Source organism: Columba livia, chromosome 2 (genome assembly GCF_036013475.1).
Source record: "Columba livia isolate bColLiv1 breed racing homer chromosome 2, bColLiv1.pat.W.v2, whole genome shotgun sequence".
Lineage (NCBI taxonomy): Eukaryota > Metazoa > Chordata > Aves > Columbiformes > Columbidae > Columba > Columba livia.
The window spans coordinates 124,812,371-124,839,844 of NC_088603.1; the positions used below are offsets into that span (position 1 = coordinate 124,812,371).

At 36.8% G+C, this 27,474-nt stretch overlaps 1 protein-coding gene across 5 annotated transcripts in view; it reads left to right on the forward strand.

Moving 5' to 3' along the window:
* NKAIN3 (sodium/potassium transporting ATPase interacting 3) overlaps nt 1–25,963 on the forward strand; it is a 351,381-nt gene extending 325,418 nt beyond the window's left edge. For 4 of the 5 annotated variants that reach the window (XM_065053654.1, XM_065053657.1, XM_065053656.1 and 1 more), the window contains 3 exons: nt 861–921; nt 21,037–21,120; nt 24,949–25,963. In XM_065053654.1, the coding sequence (XP_064909726.1) occupies nt 861–921; nt 21,037–21,120; nt 24,949–24,962 (159 nt within the window). In that variant the 3' untranslated portion in view covers nt 24,963–25,963. The remainder of the gene's footprint in view (nt 1–860; nt 922–21,036; nt 21,121–24,948) is intronic. The other variant, XM_065053658.1, reaches the window with a different exon arrangement.
* Nucleotides 25,964–27,474: the final 1,511 nt, after the last annotated feature.

The window sequence follows — 27,474 nt, forward strand, 5'->3', positions numbered from 1 at the left end:
TCTTTTTTCTGGTGTTCATAAGAAAACATTTTGTCTAAATAGGTAGCAAATGAGAGGAATTTCCATTCCCTGATCCTAAAGATCTTAGTCACTTAATCTGAGTGGCACAAGTGACACAGATCTGGGTTGAGAAGGATGTTTCTGTGGAAGCTGCTGTTAAAATAATGGCATGATTTTGCTGATGTTGTCCTTTGAGGAAATGACTCTGCTCATTTCTTGCATAGTTAATGTGTTTTACTGATAGGCCTTTCTGATAAGATGCTTCCTAATGCTGGTGAATCATACCCCAGCTTTACTGTTTAGCTACATCATGACATTTCACATATCAAATTAAACTTTTGCCAAACATTTCTTCACTGGGACACTTTAAGCAACACAAAAAGATATCTCTTGTGGATTCTTGTGGGTATGAACTTTACTACAACTGAATTCTGTAGTAGTCAACAAATATTTTGTCTTTTTAATACATAATTAGGTGCTTAGGAGGCCCACATTCATGTGGACAAAGTCATATGATAGCAGATGTACTCAAGAAACAGGAATGTAAGTAACAGCTGACCATCAAGGTCCAAGAGTTTTCCATCAGTATTACTCAATAGTAGTCTTCATCAATACTGACCTCAGTGATGCTAGCAAAATATTTTAAAATATAATAAAACATGAACAAAAGAGAGAAAGTCTCTTTAACTGGGCTGTTTGTGACCACTTGCACTGAAATTTACATATGAATTCAGGAAATGAAAGCAAATCTTTTCTAAATACAAATGTGATACCTGTGTTTATACATAATAGCATTGTACTAAAAGCTTAATGAGTGTTCAGTCTAATCTAATGATTGCTTTTCCTCCTCTTTCATGCAGCTGATTGGATTTGTGTATGCCTGCTACGTGATCAGTATTTTCATGGAGGAAGAAGACAGCTGTAAGTACTGATAGACACCTCTCCATCTCTGGAGCCGTAGTACCTGGGGTGACACTTAGTCTTGCATTAGCTACCAAGGTGAAGAACAATGTTTGAAAAATAGCAGAATCTGGCATTCATGCACACCGGTTTTGCTCAGACACATACTTATTTAGGTACCACAACCTTATGAGGTATCAGAATTGTACTTACTACACTTCTTCATAGGGATCTGTGAACTACTTGCATAAGTAGGTTGTACTGTTGAAAAGCCTTTGATCTGTGTTGCATAAATATATATATATATATATATATATATATAATATATAAAATGTTTATGTACATACATTTGAATTTCTATTAAAGCTCCTGAAAATATTTAATCTTTTCTTTAAAAATGACAGTTTTATGAGCAGTAAAGTTAATGCAGATGACAGTTCAAGCCATTTACAGTGTACAGTATCACTCTGATCAGTAATTAGATAAACCTGTTCAACAGTTATGAGTAACTAGGTCATATATCTGAAATGCTGACCCTATGTTCCTAGCTTTCCTTTATCAAGAAAACTTTTATATACATACCCATATTGTTGAAAAAGTTTGAAAATTTCAAACTTTTTTTCAAATTTCACCTTCCAAAAATATTTATCAAAAGTCATTAAATGGGCACTAGAAAAATTAATGAATGAATGAATATGTTGAACGTTTTGGTAGAATGCTGTGTGAAAAGAGACTATGAGAATTGCCTAACAAGCTCACCACACCCACATGACTAGCAAAGGGATTGGTAAAAGCAGTAGTAAGACTGGAATGATAATGGATGAGCAAAGAGAAGCAAACATAAAACCAAGTCTATTTAAAAAAGGGGAGAATGCGTGATCATGTCAGTTACTTCCTCTCGTATATGAGTAATGAAGTAGTAAAATGTCTGCCTCTAGGAAAACAAAAAAAAAAAAAAGGAACAAATGCATTTTATAGCTACAGGATAAATAATACACAACCAAATATTTATTCATAAACTTTTATTCATAAATCTTAACATAGTTGTTTTGCTTCTTCACAGAATAGCACTAATGGATGAAATTAATATAGTAGAAAAAAAATAATTCAGTTTATAAGAAATCATTTGATAATATGTGGAAAATCTTATTGAAAACATAATTCAAGTAATTCATGGCTGTGATAGAAAAACAGACTTTTTGATTGAAAACATTGTAAGGGACCATAAACAAAATACTTTTCCATTTCTACAAACTGTAAAACATTCAGTTCTCCATCATAATGCAACAGACATTAATTTCAAATCTATTTTAACACTTTCATTTAGGTTTCTAATAGGAAGAAAATTTATCAAAGTGATTGTTGGATAAAACTGAGTCATAAACATGTTGTGCACATAGTGTCCTGTGAAAAGGCACAAGGCACCTGGCTAAAGACTGGTGCTGTAGAGGAGAAATATGAGCACTTGGCGAAGCAACCAGAAATGTAGGTCATGAGGAGGAAGAAAAGCCCAGACTGCACTCCCTTGGAAAGCTGGGGACTGCCAGTTAGTCAGGAACTGGTAACACAGGGTGACAGCAGAGGTTAGTACAGCAGAAGATAGACATATAATTTGGGGTGTATGAACAGAGTTTTTGGTCAGTGAAATCCAGAGACAACTGTCCTTTCCCTATGTCTGTGGTACACCATGATGGTAGATAGGGCTTCATATGGATAGCTGGAAGCTTCATTTAAGACAATTACTAACAAAATTCCTGGAACAAGAACCATTAAATGACTGAGAAGGAGGGCAGACTGATAAGGAAGACACGATCTACAGTGCCTGTAAAAGAGTAATAGTTGTGTATATGCACACCCACATGCAAACACAGATGAATCTGTACCTGGGTAAGCAGGATATTCACTTTTTACGTAAATAGGCTCTATTATTATTGTTTTTTTTTAGTCCTCTATAATGTGCTTCACACATCCATGTTTTATGCATGTGTGAAAGAAAGACAAAACTCCCACCAAAGAATACAACATGTTCTTGGAAAATGCAGTCACTTGCTGAAGCGTGTATGTGGATTATATTCAGAGCCTCATGAGCGGATTGTTTCCAAGTTAATGGCCTTGTTCATTCAGAAAATGTGTCTACTTCAGAAGAGTCAGGGCAGGGTCTGTCTTTGACATCAGTCTTTTGAGAGTTTTGCAATGTATGCTATGAGTGAAAATTTAAATCACTGAGAATGGAGAACAGCAAAACACATCAAGTGCTAAGGTGATCCAGTATGTAAAAGCAACCCAGTACCCATTCTCCACAAGTGAATGGGGTATCTGCATCCAACTTCTGTTTGTCTTCCAGAACTACTGATGGCAATTTGGTGTTTTGTTACGTACAAGTCAAAATCATCTTAGTTGTCTTGGAAAGTATGGTGTAGTTGGGATTTATGTCTTACATTTGGAATGGGCAAGTTTCCCATCTTTGGTTGTACCTTTACTTATAATCTTCTTGATTCTGGTGTGAATAGGTCTTTTTAGTCAGCAGAGGATGGCCTCAGGCAGAGGGCAAGAGAGGAGTGTTGCAAGTGGAGTGAAGAAGCAGTATAGATTCAGCTAGATTTCACCACCAGTGAAGGGAAGTGATTTCTGCTTTATCAGTTCTTTTTTATTTTTATTTTAAGATACTGAATCAAATCAAAAGCAACTAAATAGTGCTTTAATATCTCTCTTTGTGCTAATTTGTGTCTTAATGCCCATTTGTGTTTTAGCATCCTCTATGCCTATAGATAAATACAATGAAGACAAGTGTTAACTCATTTATAGCAATCCCACAGTTATGTTTCAAATGAGAAAATGTCTGTGTAAGGCACAGTGGGAAAATGGTAAAGTAACTGTCTGAGAAGAACAGGACTTACTCTGGAAAAAATCACATTGTTAATTTGCAACATAATGAACAAAAAATTATTTAAGAAAGAAGTACAGTGGTGCTTCAAAACAGATTAAAAGTAGACAGTGATTACATTAAAATAAAAGTCCAAGAAACTGCAACAACAGAGCAATTTTATACTTTTTAACATGTTGCAGCAGATTATTTTATTACATAGATGCAACTATTCTATCATATTTTTGCAGTACTTTGCACAGAACAAAACCTTGGCCATCTGAGGGTCAAAGCCTCTCTAATTAAATACACTCTGCAATGTTCAGTGCATCAAGTTAACCTCAGTTCTTGATCTGTAACCCGTCAGGCAGACTTAAAAATTAATAATATCTGCCTGTTTAGCCTCTGTGCGGTGCTTAAATGGATTTTGAGCCTGACATTTTGGCTGATGGACACCGTTATGAACAGTAATAATGCTTGAGGAAACATTTATTTCCAGCTATTGCTCCCCTTACCTACATTTCAGACTGTAGTTAACTTTTACTTAGAAGGAAGATGATAGCAGGTCAAAAGGAATGAAGAAGAAGACATGTAAAAGGCACACTGCTGTAGTGGGGTTAATACCTTCCATCATTCATCCTAATGAAAAAGTCTATTTATATCTCTTCCTTTCATTTTTTCATTTCTTTCTTTGCAGATCTATCAATCTGTATAAGCCCTTTTGAAGGAACAGAATATGTGAAATCTGTAATCATAAAAGCCTGTCACTATCCTGTTTGTGAATCATTTTCTCCTAAAAATGAACTGAGAAGCTTGTTGCTACCTTGTCAGAGGTAGTGAATGGTTTTAATAAAGCGGAGTCTAGATACTAGGCAAAATGCATTGTTAAAATCATTATTGAGTTTCTAAATAGTTTCTGGACTTTGAGAAACAGTTGATAGCAGCATTGCTGCTACATACTAGTTTGTAAATATGACATTGACACATGTCAGACGTGATAATGCTGTACTGAATGTGAATTTGTGGAGTGGTAGTTAAGTTGCGTATGAATTGCATAAGGAAAAAAAGTGAAATCAGAGGGGAAGATTTGCCACAAACCTACAGTTGTGATTTCAGTATTTATTATAACAACAAGACTGAAACACCAAAAGGTCAGTCAAAGGAAGCTCTTTTGTACATGAGCAAAAATAAAGGGCTTCTGTTTACCATGAAGAAAAGCTTCATCTCTTAAATTAAAACACAAGAACAAAATTAATAAACAAATGTTATTTTTTTGGTCGCTTCCATACGCCAGTTTTATTCAGAGCTCAGCTGTACTTTCAGAACTGAGAGGAAGATGGATCTATTTTTAAAAAGGAAGAATTTCTCCATATTGTGGTATCAATAGGAACCTCCATATGCCATCATTAGACAGATATTAAGTAGAGCAAGATACATTATTATCACCATTGGAAAACTACTGCATTGCCTTACCTGACATATGGCATTGTATTTATACACACCATTGAGCATCTGTTGGCAGCAATCAAATGAGAGAGAAAAAATTCTTTCTTCACATTTAATTTGATATTTGTAGTTACACGGTAAATCCAGCAGTGATAAATTTCTTATTAATATGCTATTTTTTGCAATATGAATTAAGAACTAGTAATAGGTATTATTAGCAACATACCCATGTATGTATGTGTGGTTACATTTATATATACATATACAGGTTTCCTTAACTAAGCAGTTTTGGGGAACCCACTACTAATATCTAATATCTAATATATCTAATATCTAATATCTAATATCTAATATCTAATATCTAATATCTAGTATCTAATATCTAATATCTAATACTAATATCATCAGCTGCGATTTCCCATGTGGTTGAGTCCATTTACCTTCTATAAAACAGAATTTTTATCGTAAAATGGTTAGTATAAAAGACAACCAAGAAGGAGGATCCTGCACTACAATTCTGTTGGGCATTACAAGAACCAAAGATATCCAGACCATCACTATCCCGTATTACCTCACTGAAAATGGGGATTTAGGAAACTTTTCAAATAGTGGCCAGCAGCACAGATCATCACTGGGCTTTAGTGCTCGCTGCTTTTACCTTTATACCATAATGACATGAGATATTGAAACAAAATGTGTAGTTACTGACCGATCGATGAATGTGCTTTACACAGACTTTTAAAATTATAATAAGTTTTACTGCCTGACACTGGAACAACACTATAGCTGCCAGGTGGACAACATTCTCCTGGCTTTGACATTTTGTAAAATGGCAGTGACTATCATTATTTTTGGAAGGCTTGAAAAGCAATTTGCATATTTTTGTTCATCTGGACAAGCAACCCCAAACCCCAGAATTTTTATATATATGGTAAAACAACAGAATATTTTTGGCAGACATAGACTATATGTATTTCCAAGCACAGAACTGTAGTGGATCCATAACCAAAATGTATTCTGTAAGTGTTCATTCAACTGAACAGTTTTCTAAAAATATATGAATGTAGACTCCTGCAGGGATGAAGAGTCTAACATAATTGTCCTCAAATGTGATCTGTGACATCTGGAAAGCCAGGGAGCCCAGATAACACCATAAAATGTCTGGCTAGTGATAGGTGTTTCCTACTGCTCCTTGCACTGAGTTGCTGGCCATGTTTCAGGTGGCTAGTGCCAGGGGTGACTTGGTCCCTGCTAGCAGCAGTTCTCATTGCCTTACTGATGCCCACCATGACCCAAAGAAGAGGTTGAAGTGTGTCCAGAAATAGCACCAGGAGTATCCAGGAGGCTCCCCAAGTTCAACTGTGGCCCAGCCAAATCCCACCAGATGTTTAATGGAGAAAAATGTCAAGATCCTATTTCTGTAGACTTTAGAGGTCTGTCCAGACGGAGTTTGTTAATGAGATGCAGACTCAACTGTTTACTGACCTACTTATACCTGACTCCACTTTCTCCCATACTGATATAAAGGATAAAGCTGTTATTCTAACATTGTACAGTCTTACAGTTCCATTGGTGTCCTCCTATTTATTCTTAACCTTAATGTGTGAATTAACTGAAAATGCATACTCACTTCGACACTAAACTAACACAATGAATTCTGAAGTATATAATGAAGGAAGAAACACATCAGGAACATTAGATGATTAAAACTACCTCTACATACTATTATATTTTATTTTTTTTCTTTTTTTTTTTTTCTTTTTTACATTAAGTTGTAGACTGCCTACTTGTTCTCATTCCTATAGAAATGTGTGCATAGATATAATGCACACAACCTGGGGTAAAACCTCTAAAGTGGTATAAAATAAAAGCAGTCAAACAGTATAAATGCTAAATACTAGAAGAAATCTTGATCCCAGTTAAGTCAATGGCAAAAAAAAATGCAGTGGAGGCTTGACTCTACCTTCTTTTTTTTTTTATGCTTAGAAACTATAATAAAGTCACACAAAAACAACTCAAAAAAATACACCCATGCCACCCTCTGCTTTTACATTCCCCTAGCAAAATGTACAAAATAGTCTTCATTTCCAGTTGTAATCTCCATGGAGTGTTGCAGAACACCTTGTTCTAGCTGAGAGATTGTCTTTAAATAATAGATAGTGCACAGCATTTGAAAAGGGAAGTCTTGGCTGTGGAATATTTCCAGCAGCAGAAATTATCTGCCTGAAAGTACCATACATTTAATGGGGAATGCAATGTGTCAGGTTTTTCCAGATAGGATGCAAACTGTGAGAAAACAGAATGGCATCATCTAAATAACATGTGTAAACTAATTCCAGTTTCCATTAATAGAGCATATATATTCACCAGGTGTGAATACACCACTTTTAGTCTATCTTCAGTAAAGAATTAATTTCTTATTGTAGGGTTGCCTCTAAGTTTCTCTTTCTGCACTGAGTTTGATTCAGACTTTAAACTCAGACTAACTTGCCTGGTAATAGGTATAAAGATAATAGTCAAGATGACATTTCCATGCAAGACAGCAGCTCATTTATTTTTCATTAAGGAAAAGGGTAAATCACTTGAATTGTAAGAGTCCTCCAGTGCCTTCCCACAGTTCTTCCCATAAGCACAAGACAGAATTTTTTTCCTGAAGTTCAGTAGGAAAGAACCACATTAATCACCTTAGTGTAAAGAATGACTGTTGGGTATTCCCCAGAAAATTATTGGGTGAGAGTAGTAGTGGTGAACACATGATACAGCTTTGAAATGTTCCATGGTGGGTGAAAAAAACCCAAGTACTCAGAGCCAGCTACCTGGTGCTACTGAGAGATGAGGAGATGATACATAGTCCCCTCTGTTTCATACATGAAAGAGATACTTGATGATTTCAATCAAGATGAAGTTATCCACTCATTCTCTTTTGTACAAACTTGAAGGAGAGTTTAGAAGTGTAAAATTTAATATTTTTTTAAGATCTCTTTTATGTCAATGGATTGTGTGAGCTTTCAGATACCAGAAGGTACAGAGCTGCAATCACTAGCTTCCATCCACGATTTTGGATTCTGACTGTAGAAATATGCACATCCATATAGTGGTTTAAATGGTACTTCAAGAATACAGGTGAAGCATTTAGAAATATTTCTATAGAAAGCAAATAATTCTTTATGTATTATTTGCAGAAATCACTCCATTCTCTGAATGGAGAAATGTGTCAGGCAGTATTATGTCATATATTGGCCACTTTTTACCCGTTTTGATAAATATGTGCATACATATGTAGATATGTGTGTAGATTGATATGGATATGGATATTCATATGGATGGATATTTATTTGTATATACCCATATTTCATTTCAAGCACAGGTATATACAGACCACCCTTAGCTTTTATTTGATTTCCAGACTAATAACTAGAAAGGAGAGTTTTTAAAGGCTAGGTCACCATTACCTCATAAATTTCTGTTTTGCAATATCATTCATGTTAAACATTTCTGCCATTTATTCTGAATGTTCTATATCCTGTATCCTACATATATATACACAAATATATATACATACAAGGCAATTAACATCAAGTAGAATTATAATTATTATATAATTTTCCTTAAACTAGGGATCATACCTTCCTTTAAGACTACTGTAATTTATAATATTCTTATTAAAATGGAAACATTATTCTGATTAGAGGGGACATATTGTTTGTTGAGAGTTTCTTGACATTTCTTAGGTCCATGCATTGCTTTCCTATTCCCAAATACTCAGTATGCCTTTTTTTTAACTAGCTGATTTGATTCAAGCATCTACTCACCTAATTTAATATTGATTTTGTTCTAGTCTCCACCTTCCACCTCTTTGGCCTTTTTGTTTAAATTAAATCTTCTTTTAAATGGATGGTATCCCAACCCACAGTTGCCAGCACCTTCACCTTTTCACTTAAATTGCATCTATTGTTACATCAATCTTACTGCAGCATCCAGCATCCCTCTCCTGAGCTTTCCACTTGACAACACATACAGGCCTAAGTGGTGCCCATTCCTGTCCCTACATTTCACCCAGCTTCTCCATTAAAATGAACACTCTTTACAAATCCATTTTCCACTTCCAGTACTTATAACTTCTTCATTACTAGATGGCAACAAGTTTGTGTCTGTTTTAATTTGCGGGGCTGGAAAAGAAACTTTTCAGACTCACACTCTTCTGTGTAAAAATGCCATCTCCCCTGAGTCTTAACTTTCATGCAAGTGGGTTATACTATTTTCTGGTCCTCAGCTTAAGAAATATCCATTTCATTGTTATTGTTGCTTGAGTGATAATTTCCCAGTTAGCACATCAAGCCTAAGAGCTCTGTCTGGTAATAAACGCTGCTTTTGGCATGGGAAGGATAAGCCTAGATCGAGTGGTGCTCCTGTGTGAAGATGAGATGTACTGAGCCAAGGAGGGTACTGGATCAATCAGGGTCCACACTGGACCATAAATTATTGTGGTTATATGCTGGTAAAGAATCTGGGGATTCAGTAAACTGAACAGTTACAACTGAGACTAGTATTCCCATAGTTTCCCATTATACATATCTCAATGTGTTTGACACACTTAATGGACTTGTTGAGGTGGCCAGAGTTCTCAATGCCTTTTCCTTTATGCCGATGTCTGGCCTGAGAAAGTGATGGTGCAGTTTCATTTTAGAAGAAAGAAATGTCCTCCCTTTTTCCTTACAGACGAAAGCCTCAAAAATGAGCACAGATCCATGCAGACCAGCTGAGCTGCAAGTCTGCCACTGAAATTTCCTGAAGATGAAGTTTATTCACAATTCCCTTCTAACAATACTAAGCTTTGCAATACGGCACTAAAAAAACAAACAAACAAACAAACAAACAACACCAAAACTGCTCATTTCTTGTTTAAGAGAGTATCCACGACAAAAAACATACAATATGGGTCCCATCATATGTAATGGATCTCAGTGTATGTAATATCCTTAGAGGCTATTCAAACAACTACTTTGCAAAGCAGTTACTGTATAAATTCAAAAAGAGATGACTAACCAGGACAAGTCAGTGACACACATCAAACCAAACCATACATTTCAGGTCATAGTCAGGTAATTTTGGAAGATCATTTTATTTGGTAATACATATTTTATCAAAATATGGCAAAATCAAACAGCTTAAAAGAATCATAGAATCATTTTGGTTGGAAGAAACCCTCAGGATCATCAAGTCCAACCATAATCTAACCTAACTCTAACACTAAACCATGTGTCTAAGAACCTTGTCTAAACGCCTTTTAAACATCTCCAGGGATGGTGACTCCAACACTTTCCTGGACAGCCTGTTCCAATGCCTGACAACCATTTCCATGAAGAACTTTTCCTAATATTCAATCTAAACCTCTCCTGGTGCAACTTGAGGCCATTTCCTCTTGTCCTATCACTTGCTACTTGGGAGAAGAGACCAACACCCTCCATACTACAACCTCCTTTTAGATAGTTGTAGACAGTGATAAGTTCTCCCCTCAGCCTTCTTTTCTCCAGGCTGAACATCCCCAATTCCCTCAGCTGCTCCTCATCAGACTTGTGCTCCAGACCCCTCACCAGCTCCATTGCCCTTCTCTGAACTCTCTGTAGTATTTCAATGTCCTTCTTATGATGGGGGGCCCAAAACTGAGCAGCGCTGAGTACAGTGACACAATCACTATTCCTGATACAAGCCATGATGCTGTTGGCCTTTTTGGCCACCTGGGCACACTGCTGGCTCATATTCAGCTGGTTGTCAATCAACACCCCCAGATCCCTCTCTACCAGGCAGCTTTCCAGCCTCTCTTTCCCCAGCCTGTAGCGCTGCCTGGGATTGTTGTGACTCAAGAGCAGCGCCCAGCACTTGGCCTTGTTGAACCTCATAAAACTGGCCTCAGCCCAATGATCCAGCTGGTCCAGATCCCACTGTATGACCTTCCTACCCTCCAGCAGATCAATACTCCCACCCAACTTGGTGTCATCTGCAACTACCCACAGTTTTACCCGTTTTTGAAAATCTAAACTCTAAATATCAAAAATCTAAACACAACCAGCATGTTCCACCAAGAAAAGTTACCAATTTTGTTTGGAAAACGGAAGGGATAACAATGTTGATTATTTATAAAATCAAATCAAGAGGAAGACCCTTGCAAATAAAGCATCACAGGATTTTTTTGGGAGAATCACAGTCAAAGAATAAGAGAAAATATATTATAATATTAAAACTGATTTAAGGGGTTTTTTTTTATAAACCCTTTTCTTTAACCTGTTGATCTTCTACCTATTCTTCAATTCTCTTTACTGTATCTCTAATGTCATCACACTTTCACCCTTCATGTTACCTTTCTAAATTCCTCCAAATGTAAACCTGGACTTGTCTATATGTTGTACTTTTCAGATTTTGTAGATGTACTATTTCAATAGCCGTAATGATTTCAGGATATTAGAGAAGCAAGAATTATAGCAAGAGGTATTATCTTATTAAGTCAGGTGATATAGCTGACACAGTTTTCCAGCTGGGCCAGTTGTTCAAATAGAATATATTGCCTGTTCCTAGAAAGTCTATTTTTCAAAAAGGCTACATTATATTTATTGTATTTGTTCTGTGCTGTTGATGTATTTTGTTAGCTCTATGTCATAACAAGTCTTTCTTTTACTAGCACTCTGTGAGCTGGGTCATATCTGGACCTACTTTAAACTTCATTTGATGTTCTTTTGTCTTGAATCAGTAATCTGTGGTTGGTTTTGTTAGCAGATATTTAATCTCAGTACATCTGTGTTTTTCTCAATATTATAGGTTAGATGCAGCAAACCCGAGTAATGCTATGTGACTTTCACCATTTAATGATGACTCTTTTTCCTTGGCATTGATTTCTACTGATTTTCTTTTCCTCCTTAATCATGAGAATATGTTATTTCTGAGGACTGAAATTCAAGAGTTACAAGGTTTTCTTGAAAGGGTATTTTTTACTTCATCTTTCTTCAGGGAGAGGATTTTTTATGGATGAGGTCAGTATTGCATTATCGTTCTTTATCATTAGCAGATTGATTCACTGGTGGCTTCAAAGTGAGTATTAATCCTGTTACAGACTCTCTTACTCTTTTGCACATTCGTCTTTCTCCCGATATGAAATGATACCCACTCTCTAACAATGAGAAAACCATTTTCATAGCCATCACGTTTGCTGACAGGCGTGATATTTCTTTTTTCACTCTGTCATATGTGAGAAGACCACTGGCCATTTTAAGTTCCAATTTTATAATGCTCTATATTCTTAGCTTTTTTTTCAAAGCCGAGAATGTAGTCATATTATAGTTTGGGGTTTTGAGGAGCTAATTTGAGTTGGTGACAGAGATGGTAATGTCAAAAGAGATACTAAGAGATGAGCAAGATGACTTGAAGGAGAAGGCAGAGCAAGAGAAATGCAGTAACAATATGAGGTGCAATAGGCTTCCCCATTTGCAGAGAAACACAGAGTCAAATGAGTACTTGTGATGTGATTAAGTAGTAGATATAGTAGACATATATACAATGGCTCTGAAACAGTGGATGATCAGATATTCTGGGGCAGGCTGAGGGTACCATAGAAGGACTTGACAGTGCATTTACTGGAGCTAGAGAGGTTGGCATGACACTGATCAGCAGAAGGGTTATTTTGCTGTCTTCCCCGTCTTGAAAAACTAAAAGCAAGAACCAACAGAAGATTAGAGCTCTCTGGTTTGTGCTCATCCACAGAGACGAAAGATTGAAAAGAGAAGCTTGAGAATCTGGAGATCACAGAAGGAGTTTATTCACTTCTGTTTCTGATCTGCAGACTTGAATTCAGAGAAGGCACAGGAGGACCACAGGCTTACCTGCTGGGAGGGAGAAGGTGGGATTTTCTGCTGGCATGAGGAGAGGAAGGCTCCAGCAGCACTGGAGGCATCATTATCTGCTTAGAAGAGAAAAAAAAAAGGTAGCTTGTAGTTTAAAGAGGCTAAAACCCTGGAAGATGTGAGGCAGACTACCACTAGGTGAGGTGCAGCTGTGAGCAGGAGCTGCGGAGGAGGGAGCACACACAATGCCCCACACTGAGGAGCAGATGTCATGTGGCGAAGCAGGATTTTTACATAGAATGTCACTGATGGTCATGGAGGCAAAGTCAGGATGATAAATGAGAAGGAGCATAAGGAAATGGAAATTGCCTCATCTGAAATAGAAAACAATATTACACAGTGTTACTGTGTTTGAGACAATAAAGTAGAAAATATCACCAGGTCAGTATTCTGGAAAAGCTGATACATGACCTCTCGGGCTATTTAGTACATATTTTAGCATGTGTATCAAGTTCAGGATGTCAAGGTAAAGATGGTGGTTCTGTGTTTGCATCCTAGGAAAGTCAACTGCTCACAGAGGAAGGAAGGGTCAGGGAAGAAGGAAACTCTCCTGATTGACAGCAAAAGATGTTCACAGGCAGAGATGTTAAGCAGATTTTAAAGGAAAGGTTTGATAAGAGGGCTACAAAGGAAACATGGACTGAATGTGACAGAGCTTTAGTCAGCCAGATCTTTGAAGTGGATGCGCACATTTACCTTTATAGAAACTCCCAAATAAAACCGCAACATGAAACTCAAAAAAAGGTAGAATGAATTGGATTATAAACTAGCACACTTCTTAAATGGAAAACTCAAAAGTTACAGAATCATGCAGAATACAAATGAGAGATTTATAACATTTCCTCATTGTCTGTGTCCATGTGGCTGGAAAACCGTCTTCTCATTTGAGTCTCAGCCAAGTCTCTGACTTCCTGAATTGCACCAGACTCTGCTTGGCCTCACAAGTCCTTAGCAGGACTTTCTCTCCATCCATCATCTCTAAGATGACCTGGTTTGCTGCTCCCCACTGCAGCCTCTGCTTGAGGAGCAGGTTGGCAACTCCTTTCTCTCTGGCTTGGGTCCTGTGCTGTGCCATGAACACAGACATGCTCTCCTGAACATCCTTGCCTCACTCCTGTTTACACTTCATGAGGCAAGTAAAGATGCAAACAAGCAAATATATCACAGAGGATGACAGCAGCAATGTTCAGGAACAGTCTTCCATCCCTAGGAAAGTAGGAACAAAAATCCAGCGTCTCTCAACGATAAAAAGAATGCCTCCAGTCCTGTAACCTGCTTTTAAAAATAGAATTAATATTTTTTTGTGAATGGATGATATGAACTTTCTTCTATTCATAGAAATCCTTTCCTCCAATGTTACATAGTTGGTCTTGTAAACACTTTTCTCTAGGAAGTTAATCTTAAATTATTCAATAGAATTTAACAGGGTCTGCATTAGAGCATGAATTTCAAATATGAAAGCATCTGTGATTTGTAGTTAAGGTTAGAAACAGCAGTTGTGATATTCTTAGATATATAATAACCAGGCAGATATAAATACTGAAGTGTTGTATCAAAAATAAATAATTGGATCATACTGACAAATAACTGAAGCAAAAAGAAATTGTTGTATATACAAAGAACAACAGGTCAGAAATAGAGCCCTGTGGGACTCAACTGATTAAAAAAACAAAGCAACCAAATGAAACCAAAACAAAAACCTTGAAGGAACAAGACACCTAACTTCTGACTTGGCAATGAACTATAATTGGAATAGATCAATTACAATAGTTCCTAACATCTGCACTAAACATTTTTTAAAGGATTCTGCAGTTTATGGCATCAAACTCAGCAGAAATATAAAGGCCCATTAGTACATAACGTATATCCCTAAATCAGAATACCAAAAAAGATCAAAGCATAACTTCAAAAAGCAGATTCAGAGTTCTGTCCATCTTGGAAATATTTATCATGAATATCATGTGTTTAGAGGTGGGATGGATGCTGTAACAGCCTTCTGTACAACAGTCATTATTCTTGACTACTTGAGCAGACATTTTAGTGGATTGACTGGGTATGTGTTGTGAAAACTCAGTGGCATTGTTTCACTCTTGGTATTTTGTGAATATAATTGATAGATGTAGTTTCTGGGCATTTAATACCTTTTATGCATGGATTATTTTTCCTTTGCCAGCTTTATTTGTGCATAGGCAGTGTAGTAACTTTAATGGTAAGAAAAAGAGGGAATCCCAGAGCATTCTGTACCCAAGGGCATTAGATCAGAAAGGTAGCCAGAGAGGGGGAAATCAGTAAATAGTGAACACAAATGAGATAAGTTTTTTTATATTTCTATTTTTCTTATTGTATAAACAACATGTAGGAAGTTGTAATTGGAATTTACTTCAGTCATGTGCAGACATTGTACTTGAAATCTTATTCTAGAACTAGCAACAGCACCTTTCAATATAAACATCAGGAAAAAAAAAAAAAGTCTTTATTTTAAGTGTTTTTAAATACAACTTCCAGATGTTTCTTTTTTTTTCCATACATAAATAACAAGTCAATTATTAGTCATTAGACAGTATTTTAGTCATAAAGACTGTTAGTATTGTCATTAAAATGTTAGTATGTTCATTAAAATGAGGAACAGAAAGACAGTGACCTATATAGGAAGAAAATGCATCATCAGAAATATTTTGTTTGAACAGTATTGCGATGAGTAACATTAAGTCATAGCCAACTATGCTGATATGTATGGTATGTTTGATGTCCAGGCTGATTTGTTTTGCCAAAAACATTAGGCTCAAATAAGTATTTAGAGAGAGTAAAAGAAAACATTTTAAAGCAAATTGGAAAACTATTCCTCATCAACTCAAATTTTGCATGTGAGTTTGCAGATAGCACATTGTTATGAAAAATCAATGTTTGCTGGAACCTAAAGGAAAGAAATCCTACAATTTGCAGGTTAAAGTATATTCTTTTCTGAGACTAAATTAGTAATAATAAAGTATTTTCCCAATAGCACCTTATGTGTGATGACTGTACTTTTCTAGAGACTTTTACTATGTAGTAGCCAAGAGTCCTTAATGACCTGAAAGTGATTGAGAAATATAATACTTACTTTAAGAAAAAAAATATAATCGAGCAGCCTGTCATTTAACTTCAGTAATGGGATGGTATGGCTGTAAATAGCTTTCAAAGGCATGGCACAGAGAATATTTTGGAAAGATATTTTCATATTTGGAATGACTTGGGGATCTGGGATAAGAGGGTTTGGGCCACATTCACATTTAACAACTTTGATCTTCCTCATAGTTTTTCATTTTACTGAGCAGTCATATCCTTGGCAAATAAAAAATCTTTGTAAATCCAATATTAAAATCTTGGATGTCGCAAAACTCGTAAAATAAGGAGAGAGTTCAAAAACAAAGATCCAGGTAAAATTTCTGTACCAGTGCCCTTTTTAAGGCAACCTGTATGAGGAAACTTCTTTCAGCACAGTCCTGCAAAGAAGTGTGGTACGCATGTGTTTTAAAATGACAATCTCAATAGGTGAAGATTAAGGAGAAAATCTGGTGCAAAATTTTAATAATTACTGTGGAGCCCTGAAGTATTCCCCTTCTAGCTTCCAGTAATAAAATTTATGTAAAAGATTGTCCCCTAGTAATTTTCTATCACTTCATCCCGCTTATATCTTCACTGCCATCTCCTAGTACTTTATAGAGACACAGCAGTAATCACAGTGCCACAGGATTACTGATGTCTCTTCTTCTCACTTTCTTAATAGTCTTGCAGACATTTTCCTTCCTTTAGGCCTCTACATAAATGAAAAGCTATTCCTGCAAAGGAATGTATGATTCTTCTGACTTGAGGCTCCAGTGCTCAAGCTTAGTGTGAAGAGGGGAAAATGGCTCGTACTGGCTCCAGACAGATAGCTGGGTCAATCTGGCTGAAGGACAGTGTGTTTCTTGAGAATGGAAAGCAACTGAAAAAATAGAGACCCCAGGGAAAGAAAAACAAACAAACAAAAAACCAACAACGACAAAACCACACACCAAAAACCCTCACACCACCGTGCTTATTTGGAAAGTTTATCTAAGCTACAAGTGCAAACGTTGGAAAGTCCCCAGTTTGGACTTCATGCATCTGGCACTGACTAATCATCAGTCCCCAATTTTTGCTTCCTCTTGCTTGTTGACTTTGGCTCCTTTTCTTCCTACTTGTTGCTTGCATGACCTGGTTACACCCTCCCCGATTACATACCTTTTCTTAATGAATGTAATTGCATTAATATATTGCCGTTCAAAAAGAAATCTCAGCACAAGGAAAATAATAAATGCAAAATAGCATTTGGAACTCCATAGGTTAAGAAAATCTTCTGTACATAAAAAACACATGCTCAAGCAGCTGCTAGCCTGCCCCTTTCTTGGAAAGGGGAGAGCTGGAAGGGCCAGCCATTCAAGCCGTCAGTTTTGGGGCTTACTGTCATTTATAAAAAAGGGAGGCAAGCATCAATAGGATCTAAGGTATTACAGGCCAAAAGGCTGCAGGATTTATTAAGAATTGTACTCTCTGCATATTGCTCCTCTGCTCACACCCTGCACTTCCAGACATGCTTTGAATTTGCCAACTTTGAAAGGAGAAATTAGTAATATACCAATGGGCTGACAAGCTCTGGCAGCTGTTTGCACAGGGCCTGCCAGCAGGTCAGTGGGATATTGCCAGCAAAGCTGAATTCCAGATGAGAGGGTGGGAAACGAGAAAGGATTTTTTTTCAGAGCTCTGATTCTTCTGCTCTCACTTCAAAGGAAAACAAATTTTAACTGGCATATGGGCGGATGTGCTGGATTAATAATAGTGAGGCTAACCTAACTCTCATCTGTCTAGAAAAGAATTACCCTCAAAATTACTGTTGACAGTGGATATACTTTTTGCAGCCAGCAGCGGATTGCACTTTTCTCACTCAGGCAGTTTATGACAACTGCTCCTCTGATATGGCTGGTGAGTGAATGAACATCATTTTAATGGACTACCCGTGGTGGACAGCCAGCATAGATTTGCACTTCCAAGCCCAGCAGGTAGTGAACTCTAAAGGAACATTTCACACTGGCCATTAAGCATCCAGCATGACCATAAAACGGAGGTGACACAAGGAGAGAGCAATTCCCTGGGAATATGGATCATGTTTTGCAGCCAGCTGCAGATAAAATAACTAGCTTCTGCTGTAACCTGCTATTATCTGTGGGGTGCTAAAAAATCCTCTCCCCAGGATTTTAAGTTTCTCTCTGCGTGACTATAGTTAATGACTAGACTCCGTGGGGTGTTCCTTGTTTAGTGACTGAATATCCCTCCCGCTAACAAGTTGTGAGTTTTGTTTGGGGTTTTTTTATTATTTTTATTATTATCATTTAATGCATAGAATTATAGAACAGTATAGAAAATTATATTTTTTGCTGAACTTTCTTCTAGGCATATGCAACTTTCTGAAGTTAATTATTGTAGTCCTATGAATCTATGGTAGAAATTATCCATAACCCATTAACCAGGCCAGAAATAAACAAAATCCGTTATTTGGTATCATCTTAAACTAATGTTTTCCCCCGGGGAAACCTGTACAAATGTTGCTGCTGTTTACTTTTGGCCAATTAAACAGAGGGATGTATGCATCTGAAAAGTTCAGTCAATGTAAAGTTTTAAAGTATTTGATCAAAGTCAGATATCTTATATGTCTGTTTGAACTGAGATGTGCATAGTAATGTATGTGTATCAAATGGAAATAAAAATTCAAATTCCTGTATTTAATGGCCATTTGTGATCTTAGTCCTGAAAGTCTACTCGGTACAAGTGGTGAAAATATCATGTAAAATGAGACTGAATTTTTAAAACTTAAAGTACCTTATAATTCAAATAACTGAAGATGAATCTTCATATTAAAGAGCTATCAGCCATAAAATAGAGTGCCTAATGAAAAATGGCACATTCCATTGCCTTGTGTGATAGAGCAGCTTCTTGCCGTAAGAATTAACTTCGCATGAATTTTAAGTCAGACTTCAACTTTAATAAGATATAACACATCTAGGATTGCAAAAGAGAAAGCCTCAGCTAAAGAGGTTTGAGCAGCTCATCTCAAAACTTGTTGGATGGTGCTATTAAATATGTTTGCTTTGTCAGACAAAAGCATGTCTTTCTTGTCAACTGTTAACACATATTGATTTCATTTCTTTCTCCAAAAGATTTGTTGGTAGAAGGACAGGGAGTAGTTACTTTAAATTCTCTCCCTGCTCACAGTTCCAGATGATGCTTGTGATCTCTGAGAGGAATGATGTGCAGTTCCGAAGTGGTGAATTATCTCAAAAACATATTTTCTAACTCCTACTATCACAGGTCCACAGTTTAAAAAAAAAAAAAAAGTCCTTCAGAGAGCAGGGAAAACTAAAGTATATAACCACAAAACAGAATCATATCACTATGGACACAATTTATTCAAAAAAAAATTAAAAAAAAAAACAAACAGTGACTGTGTTTTACATTAGATGTCTAGATATTTGAAGAATCAGCTTTTACAAAAATATATCTGCAAATACGCCTCTTTGTAAGGGTTCAGTCCCACTAGTGCTTAAGACAGTTTTGATGTATGTTATTTAGTGGCTGCAATCTGAAGGAGAGCTGCAACATGAAAGAAATACAGTATGAAGAGGAGGTGCAGATAGGCCAGGGCTGGCAGTTGGGCCGGACCAGCTCTTCAGCATTATGTCCTGCTCTGGCAGTTTTAAGAAAAAAGTGTTGCGGCTAAGGTGATGCTGTGTGATTGAGGTACATCATGTTCAGTTTTCAGCCAAGCTACTCCTTTCCTGAACTCAAAAGGAGATGCAACTAAAATCAACAGGAGCATTTCCATAGATTTCAGCAGGTAGTTCATCAGTCCTTCAACCTCTAAGTCTCATTTCCCCATCACCTCATCCTGGATGAGCAATCTTCTTTCTTCGTTTATTTAGGGCATGTGTTGCTTATGAAGAGGCTGTTTCTTATTAGGTGCTCACACAGTGGTTAATACAATGAGGATCTAAATTCTGTTTATGATTTTTAATATATGTCTATATATAAAGAAATAAAGGCAGTTGCTTTCCATGTGACCAAAGAATTCTAATGTGCTGTGAATCTGTCAGCTCTTTTTGCACAGGTCTGCAAAAAACCCATCTAAATCAACAGAAAAATAACTTTTTCCATGAGCTTGCTTTTAGATTTCTAGGATAGCTTGGACGTATATCTGCTCGAAGCTGCTGAAAACCTTACTGAAAATAACAAGATACAAGACTCAGACTAAAGTATCTTATTTTAAAATTATTATGACCATAGAAGAAACTAAAAACTTCTAAAGAACAGACATCCCCATATTATTTCTGATGTAGAAATCTTGAGAGATAGTGAAAGAATTCTGAAAGGCTTCCTGTCCCCACAAGTTCATCTGGAGAAGATGCTGTTGCTTTTCACATTCAGTTTTCACCTCCTTATTTTCAACTCAGTGGGCGCACCTTTAGTTTTCCTTGTTGTTGTGTTACATTCCTGCAAATCCATTGATTTGTACAAGTTTAGGTAAAATCAGGTTCACAAGCTAAACTGTTTCAACTGCCTAAATTTCTAAAGACTTCAAAAGGAGTGAAATTGAATGATGAAATGTATGCTGAGATTGCCCTAAAGAGAAGCAGCTGCATCACCCCATGGTAGTTTCTGTTCGTGTACTCTGAATGCTCCTTTTGCACACACAGGGCTCAATGGAACCCAAGGAAGAGACTTCTGTGAGCAGCTGCCACAGCACTTTTACCTACTTGTTTATTTCTAGTATGCAAACTTGTGCATGCACTTACTATTTTTTTTAACATAATTTGTCCATATTTCTTTTTCAGTTGACATATTTTCATTTCCATTTGTTCATTTCTGGAACTGTTGTATTTTCAGTTGATTTCATAGGCGGAATTGACACATACTCCTACCGACAACCCCCCAAGGAACATGTTGAGTTAAAGCCTGTAAAGCCTGTAGGTAAGGTTCTGGTCCTATGGACCACATTAATCCTTCTAACTGGACTCAAAGCTAACCTCCTGATATAATTCTGGCATCAGATTGCTAATAATTTCATTATATTTTAATTAGAACGTAACTAAAAATTAATTCACATGAAACGTGAGTGAGGCCACTTTGTCATTGATGACATATCCAGTAAAGCAAGGGTTAGTAGATATCACCATGTCTGCCATGTCATGCCTTGGCTTAACATAAGGAGAGGCTCGCGGTGAAGCATGGAACTGCTTCCCTGCTGACTGGTTTATGGCTGCTGCTGCTTCATAAACCTTAATGAGATTAACCCATTTATGGAACAGCAGCTTTGACATTTCTCTAGCTACTGAAAGAAAAATGTTTGCGGAAAATCTGCTAGTCAGCTTAAAATCTATCTTTCTGTCGAGTTTCACTGGAAGTTCATTATCTCTGTCATCACTTATTTGCTTCCACCCTGAAAATTACGTTTTTATGGACTCTTCCTACTCTGCTACCCTACAAATAAATTTGGATACATATCTACTCATTTTATTCAAAATAAAATAAGATATGGGGAGACAATACTAGTACATATTTTTGGCAGAAGCTCAAATTACTTCAAGCAGATGATATTTCAAAGTATTAGCGGTAAACCAGAAGGTGTTTGTTTGGAAATTCTTCTTAGACACTTATAAGTTGTTGCCCTGATGCTTTCAGTCTTTAAAGTTACCTTCAGGCCTTCCATGCATCTTCAATGTGACATGAAACCTTTGTGCAGCTAACTGGCTGAAACTGATTTAATGACTCACTGTATTTTACTTACCAGTTAACAGAATTAAAACGGGTTTGAAGGTTTTGCCTTGTGTATACATGTGTTCTTGTGCTGGGAGTTTTAATTTAAAGGGGGCAATTGCTAACCAAATGTTTTGAGTGGCCACTTGACACCCCAGCTTTGCTTGTGGCTTTATTAATTTTTGCATGTTTTTTAAATTTATTTTTATTCATGCTGCAGCTTTCAGTTTGTAGAAATAAATGCAGACAGATTTTCAGTCAAATTTAGTGAGCAAATATTGAAGGATTATGAATGCCTGTGAAAAGAAAACCCCTAATTCAGTATAATGGTGTATGTTAGAACAGGAAGAAATACCACATTAAGACAACAAAATGAAACAGTGAACAGTCTGACATGGCAATAAGTAGATTCTTTATATTGGAATCTGCGTTTTCAGTAATATTTCATCAAATACCAATTTTGCTGTATTTTCTGTCAAAAGATGACAGCAAAATGGGGTTTTGACCATTCTGAATAAGCTGCAGGAGGCTGAAAAAGTGAAATTGGTATTCAGGAGGAAGAAAGCCACAGCTACAATATTTACATCTCTCCATAAAAGATTTTAATCTCTAAACCTGCATTGAGGGTAGTATTAGGTGAACAAATGTTTAGTACTTTCTCAATAAACTTACTATAACTAAAAGAGAGGGGAAAAAGACATTTTCACAAGACTTACAAATGCGTTCTTACATAATCTGTAAATTTGTTTTAAAGTAGAAAAGTCACAGAATCTGAGAATTTGTTCTTTGATAGAATATTTTAATGAAGTAGCTGAAAGGTTTTTGGGGTTGTTAGTGAGCTTGTAAAACTGGAAAATAGATGGCATCTTCCCGTTTCCTTGTATAGGTATTGTACAGCTGGAAGGACCTTCTCTGGGCTCTTTATAGCTACTAGAAGTATGAAACTGGAAGACTGTTGTTTTTCCTTCTTTACTGATATTTTGGTTTTACGTACTGAAAGATGCGGAGAGGATCTTTACCTAAGCAGGGAGGAAAAATACTGTCAGTGATCAAAGACTAAATTAAAAGCCAAATTGCTGGAAACAATTTGAATAGTCAGTGGATTGTGCCAGAAATTTGGAGACACTTATCTTTCTGCAGCACATCAGCCTTGACTTCCTTTGAAAAGTTAATTGCTATCTGCATCATTTATATGTAGTCTGAGAACTCATAGTATCCCTAAGAAATGTGACTTCTGGTATCCAGACTGTGAAAAACTCCATTTCTGTTCTCTTAGAATTGTACATTAATAATGTTTATCAAATACATTCAAAGCCTTAATAAAGGTTACAGATAGTTTGCCATCCTTACCACTTTATCCATGGGAAAAATTAGTGTAATGCTTTTTATAGAAGAAACCTTGGCTTTATTTCCCTTTTTCTCACTCTTTTTATTTCCCTTATTTCATTCATAAATTAACTAAACATAGCCCATTGAAAATACAAGGTTTTGTGGTCATCCAAACTATGTAGAAGATAGTCTGGTTTTGCCAAGTACTCACATTCAGGATGTGCTGCCATAATTATTAACGATTAGCAAGTCTAAGATTAGTTTTCCTTTTTACCCCTGAGAAGAGGTTAAATTTGAACTTATTCCCTTGGGGAACATTTTTAATGCATATATGAATGATCATAGCTTGTCTGTTTGCTCTTGATTCTGCCTATAACCCAATTAGGCTACTGGACAAGGAGAAACAGGATCTTTACCCTGAAACATGCAGTTTAATTTACGATGTGTGTAAGGCAAGAGACAACAAAGGGAGTGGAAAAAAAATTGCCCTGCTCTTTTTGGGACTAAAGCACATGGACTATAAAGAAGATTGTTGTGTTTTCATGTGTGTCAAGCACAATATCAACATCCAGGTCACTCAGCAGTGATTAAAATTACTTCATGCACTGCTGCATGGAAAAGGGAGAAGCATGGGGATTAGGAGAAATTAGGATAAGAGGAAACAGTCTCAAGTTGCACCAGGGAAGTTTTGAATTGGATATTAGGAAATATTTCTTCACCAAAAGGGTTATCAAGCATCGGAAGAGGCTGCCCAGGGAAGTGGTTGAGTCATCATCCCTGGATGTATTTAAAAGATGTGTAGTTGTGGCAACTAGGGACATGGTTTAGTGGTGGCATTGGCAGTGTTAGGTTTATGGTTGGACTCGATCTTACGGGTCTTTTCCAACCTAAATTATTCTATGATTCTATGATAGTATAAGAAAAAAAAAAAAAAAAAAAAGTTGCATTTTGGCTTACATTAGAAGTTTTTATCATTATCGTTATCATTAATATTATTAATGGTTGGCAGAAGTAAAAGTTTACATGTGCCCCATTCCGGCTTGGACGAGTAAGTCTGATCTTGTGCTAGTAGTGTTCCCAGCATTTCTAGAGACATTGCAAGGTCTATTTGTGGGACTGATGCAGTGTCTGAAAAACTCTCCCAGTGGAGAGGGCACTGCTCTGTGATGGGTCTGTGTGATCCCACCCTGTTTGCATCTTCTCCTGAGACTCTAGCCACCTCTATGTAAGACGGACATAGATTTTCCAAGGTGACACAAGTGAACATGGTTTACAGGAATTCATGTCAGAATGCATAAATTCAGCAGATGTGTGATTGTGGTGAGGACTATCAGTAGTGTGAGTCCAGCTCAACTGCATGTGTTTGTACTCACATCATATCAGAATTTTATAACCTGGTGAATATATATCTTACACTGTTAAAACATATCATGCTAAAAAGAATCTATTATTATGTGAGCTTCAGACATGTTTCACTACATGTGGTATATTTCCCCAAAAGTTTTTTGCCTTTGTGGTGTGCATGATACAAAGCCACCACTGTGTACCCATTCGTTCATTATTGACCATATGTGCGGGTCTTACAGGTGAGGAAGTTAGTGACCAGAGGTGTTTTATCCAATCTGTCAACTGGTGTGAATTCACATCTCATGAATTAGAAGATAAACACAGTAAGTTTTAATTAGTAAGTAATTCATATATTCTGCTTTTTAGGTCGAAGTAAGTAATGAACATGGACTCAAGACTTCTGCTGCTGTAGCTGAAGAACCAGATTTTAGAAGAAAACACCAACCTTGTGACTTATCATTCTGGAAGAAACCCACCATCCGTTTCTGATGGCATGTGGATTGTTCTTCCCACAGGCTCAGTGTCATTATCAGCATTGTTATTTCGTAGATCCTGGTAGATGATCTTGAATTTTTGAATAATTTACTTATATGGACACTTGTAAATTGTAAATTTTTTCTGTTTTTATTTCAATATTTTTACAACATTTGGTGTTAAGGCATGAAAACAAAACAACCTGTGAAAACTAGGAGAAAGCTGTGTCTTTCTCAAAAAAGTCAGTATTTTTGACTGATAGAATCATGCTGTCCCTGGTCAAGATTGTGTCAGTAAACAGTAATTCTGACTCCGTAATATGCAGCAGGAGTCAAACCCTAGCAGTGTACATGAGATCATTTTAATGCTGTGTTTAGAATTCATTATGTCCATTCCTTGCATTGGTTGAACTGCTGTATGCAGTAGGAATTGATCTATGACTCTGCTTACCCAGATGTTCCAGCACTAATGTACTCATGTAATTATTACAATTCATATATGGCTCCTTCTCCCTTCCTAATTTCTTTTGCCCTGACCCCACCACCAGTAGCTATCTCTGATTTGAAGAGAAGTAGGATAACTACTCTATGATTGTCCATCTCTAGGAACCCTGACATCCAGGGCTCTCTATGTATCTGTAATTTGCACATTTTTAAACTCTTTTCCTCCCTTCTCCCAGGAAGAAGCCAAGCATGAATGTACAGTATGAGGCACCAACTGAAGCCTTAGAAGCCTCTGGGGACTAATTTTGCTCTTAATTTTGAAGTAAACAAACAAACCTGAAAATGTGTGTAAAAATTTGTATTTGTATATTTGTATATACTTCTAGACAAAGAACATGTATGCAACTCTGTGGTATTTTGTTTTCTATTCTGTCTCCACTAGCATAAAGTGATACACAAAGCTATTTTCTCTGGGGAACTGGCAATTTTTTTAACAGAACACTTTGTTTCTTTCTTTTTAATTACTATGTAAAGTTCTGTGCACAGCTCTATTGCCCAGAGAGTTACGTCTATCCACAGAGCCTGTGTGTGCCTGAGCATTCAACAGAAACCTCATCAGGGTTTTGGGGCTGTTTCTAGTCTTGTGCTTTCTCATTTTATGGTTTCTTTGGTGGGCCTGTCAGGAAGGATGTTCTGTCTGCCATGTGTATCTCTACCTCTCCACCATAAGCTGAACAGTGGCCCACAACAGTCTTCAGCTGGTAATTAATTTCTGGCATTTTTTTCTTGAATCATGTATTTTCAAGTCTAAGCAGATGAGAGCCAAAAGAAGACTTGTCTTGATTCTTTTCCTTCTAAAGTCTATTTGCATTATTTATTGATACAAACCTAATGGAGTTGCTAATAACATGTAAAAATACAATGGAGGTAGAGTTTATCATTTTTAGGTGATACGGTTCTTATGGTGCATCCACCTGTTTCCAGATAGTTCAATCAAAGTCGTCACTGTCTTTGGAGAAAACAAAACCTGAACATAGGTTAACCTTCCCTGAAACTGAGTATGAAGTAAATTTTAAGACAAAGTCAATAGAAATTACAACTGAATAAAACCCTTTCTTAGCACTCCTGGGGCTAGATATACCTCAAATGGTATGTCTTTGTGTGTGAAGTCAGACTGTGCCAAAAAGAGAGATGCTTTGTATGAAGATACATGTATTGTCCTTGTGTATTTGTGTATTCCTTCCTATACTCTTTTCCCCTATATTCTAAAATACTGCAAATTACCAGGTTTCTCACATCTTGAAGACATCAGCTTAACACTGAAAAACAGGTATTTTGTTACAAAACTAATATGAATAATATCATTTTTGAGGCATCACAAAGAAGATACAACATGAATTGCTGTATAGCTGTAATGTTTTAATAAGGTCAAAACATTTTAGTGTAATTCTTTAATATTTTACTTCTGCTTAGCACAACAGATGGCTTAAACAGTGTTGATGTCTACCTAGCTACTGCCTGCAGCCTTCTGTTTGTGATGGCTCCAGAATTTGGGAGTTGGGGTTGTCTGAGCACTGTTCTGCATCCAACAGTTTCCAGGTTCAACTTTGTCCAGTACAGAGAGAACCCAGGACATGGGCATCTAGCTCAATCATTCCTGTAATCAACATGATTCCCATTTTGACTTTACATTTCAACATCATTTCCTGGCATTAATTATTATGGGCTGGCAGATTAAAGGCCTCCAGCTGAACCCAGTGCTGAGGACTAGGAAAGGGAAGCAGTGCTACATCCCTGCCAGTTGCACAGATTCACGGTCTAGTTTGGCAGAGCTTTGGAATTTGTTTAATTTTCTACCAAGCCAGACACGTCTGCTGGACCATGTTTTACAAATTTTTCTGAATATACCTAAGCCCTTTCTTTCTGCGGGTCCTTCAGCTTTCAGCTTGCTAATGGAGAGCTGTATAAATGCCAC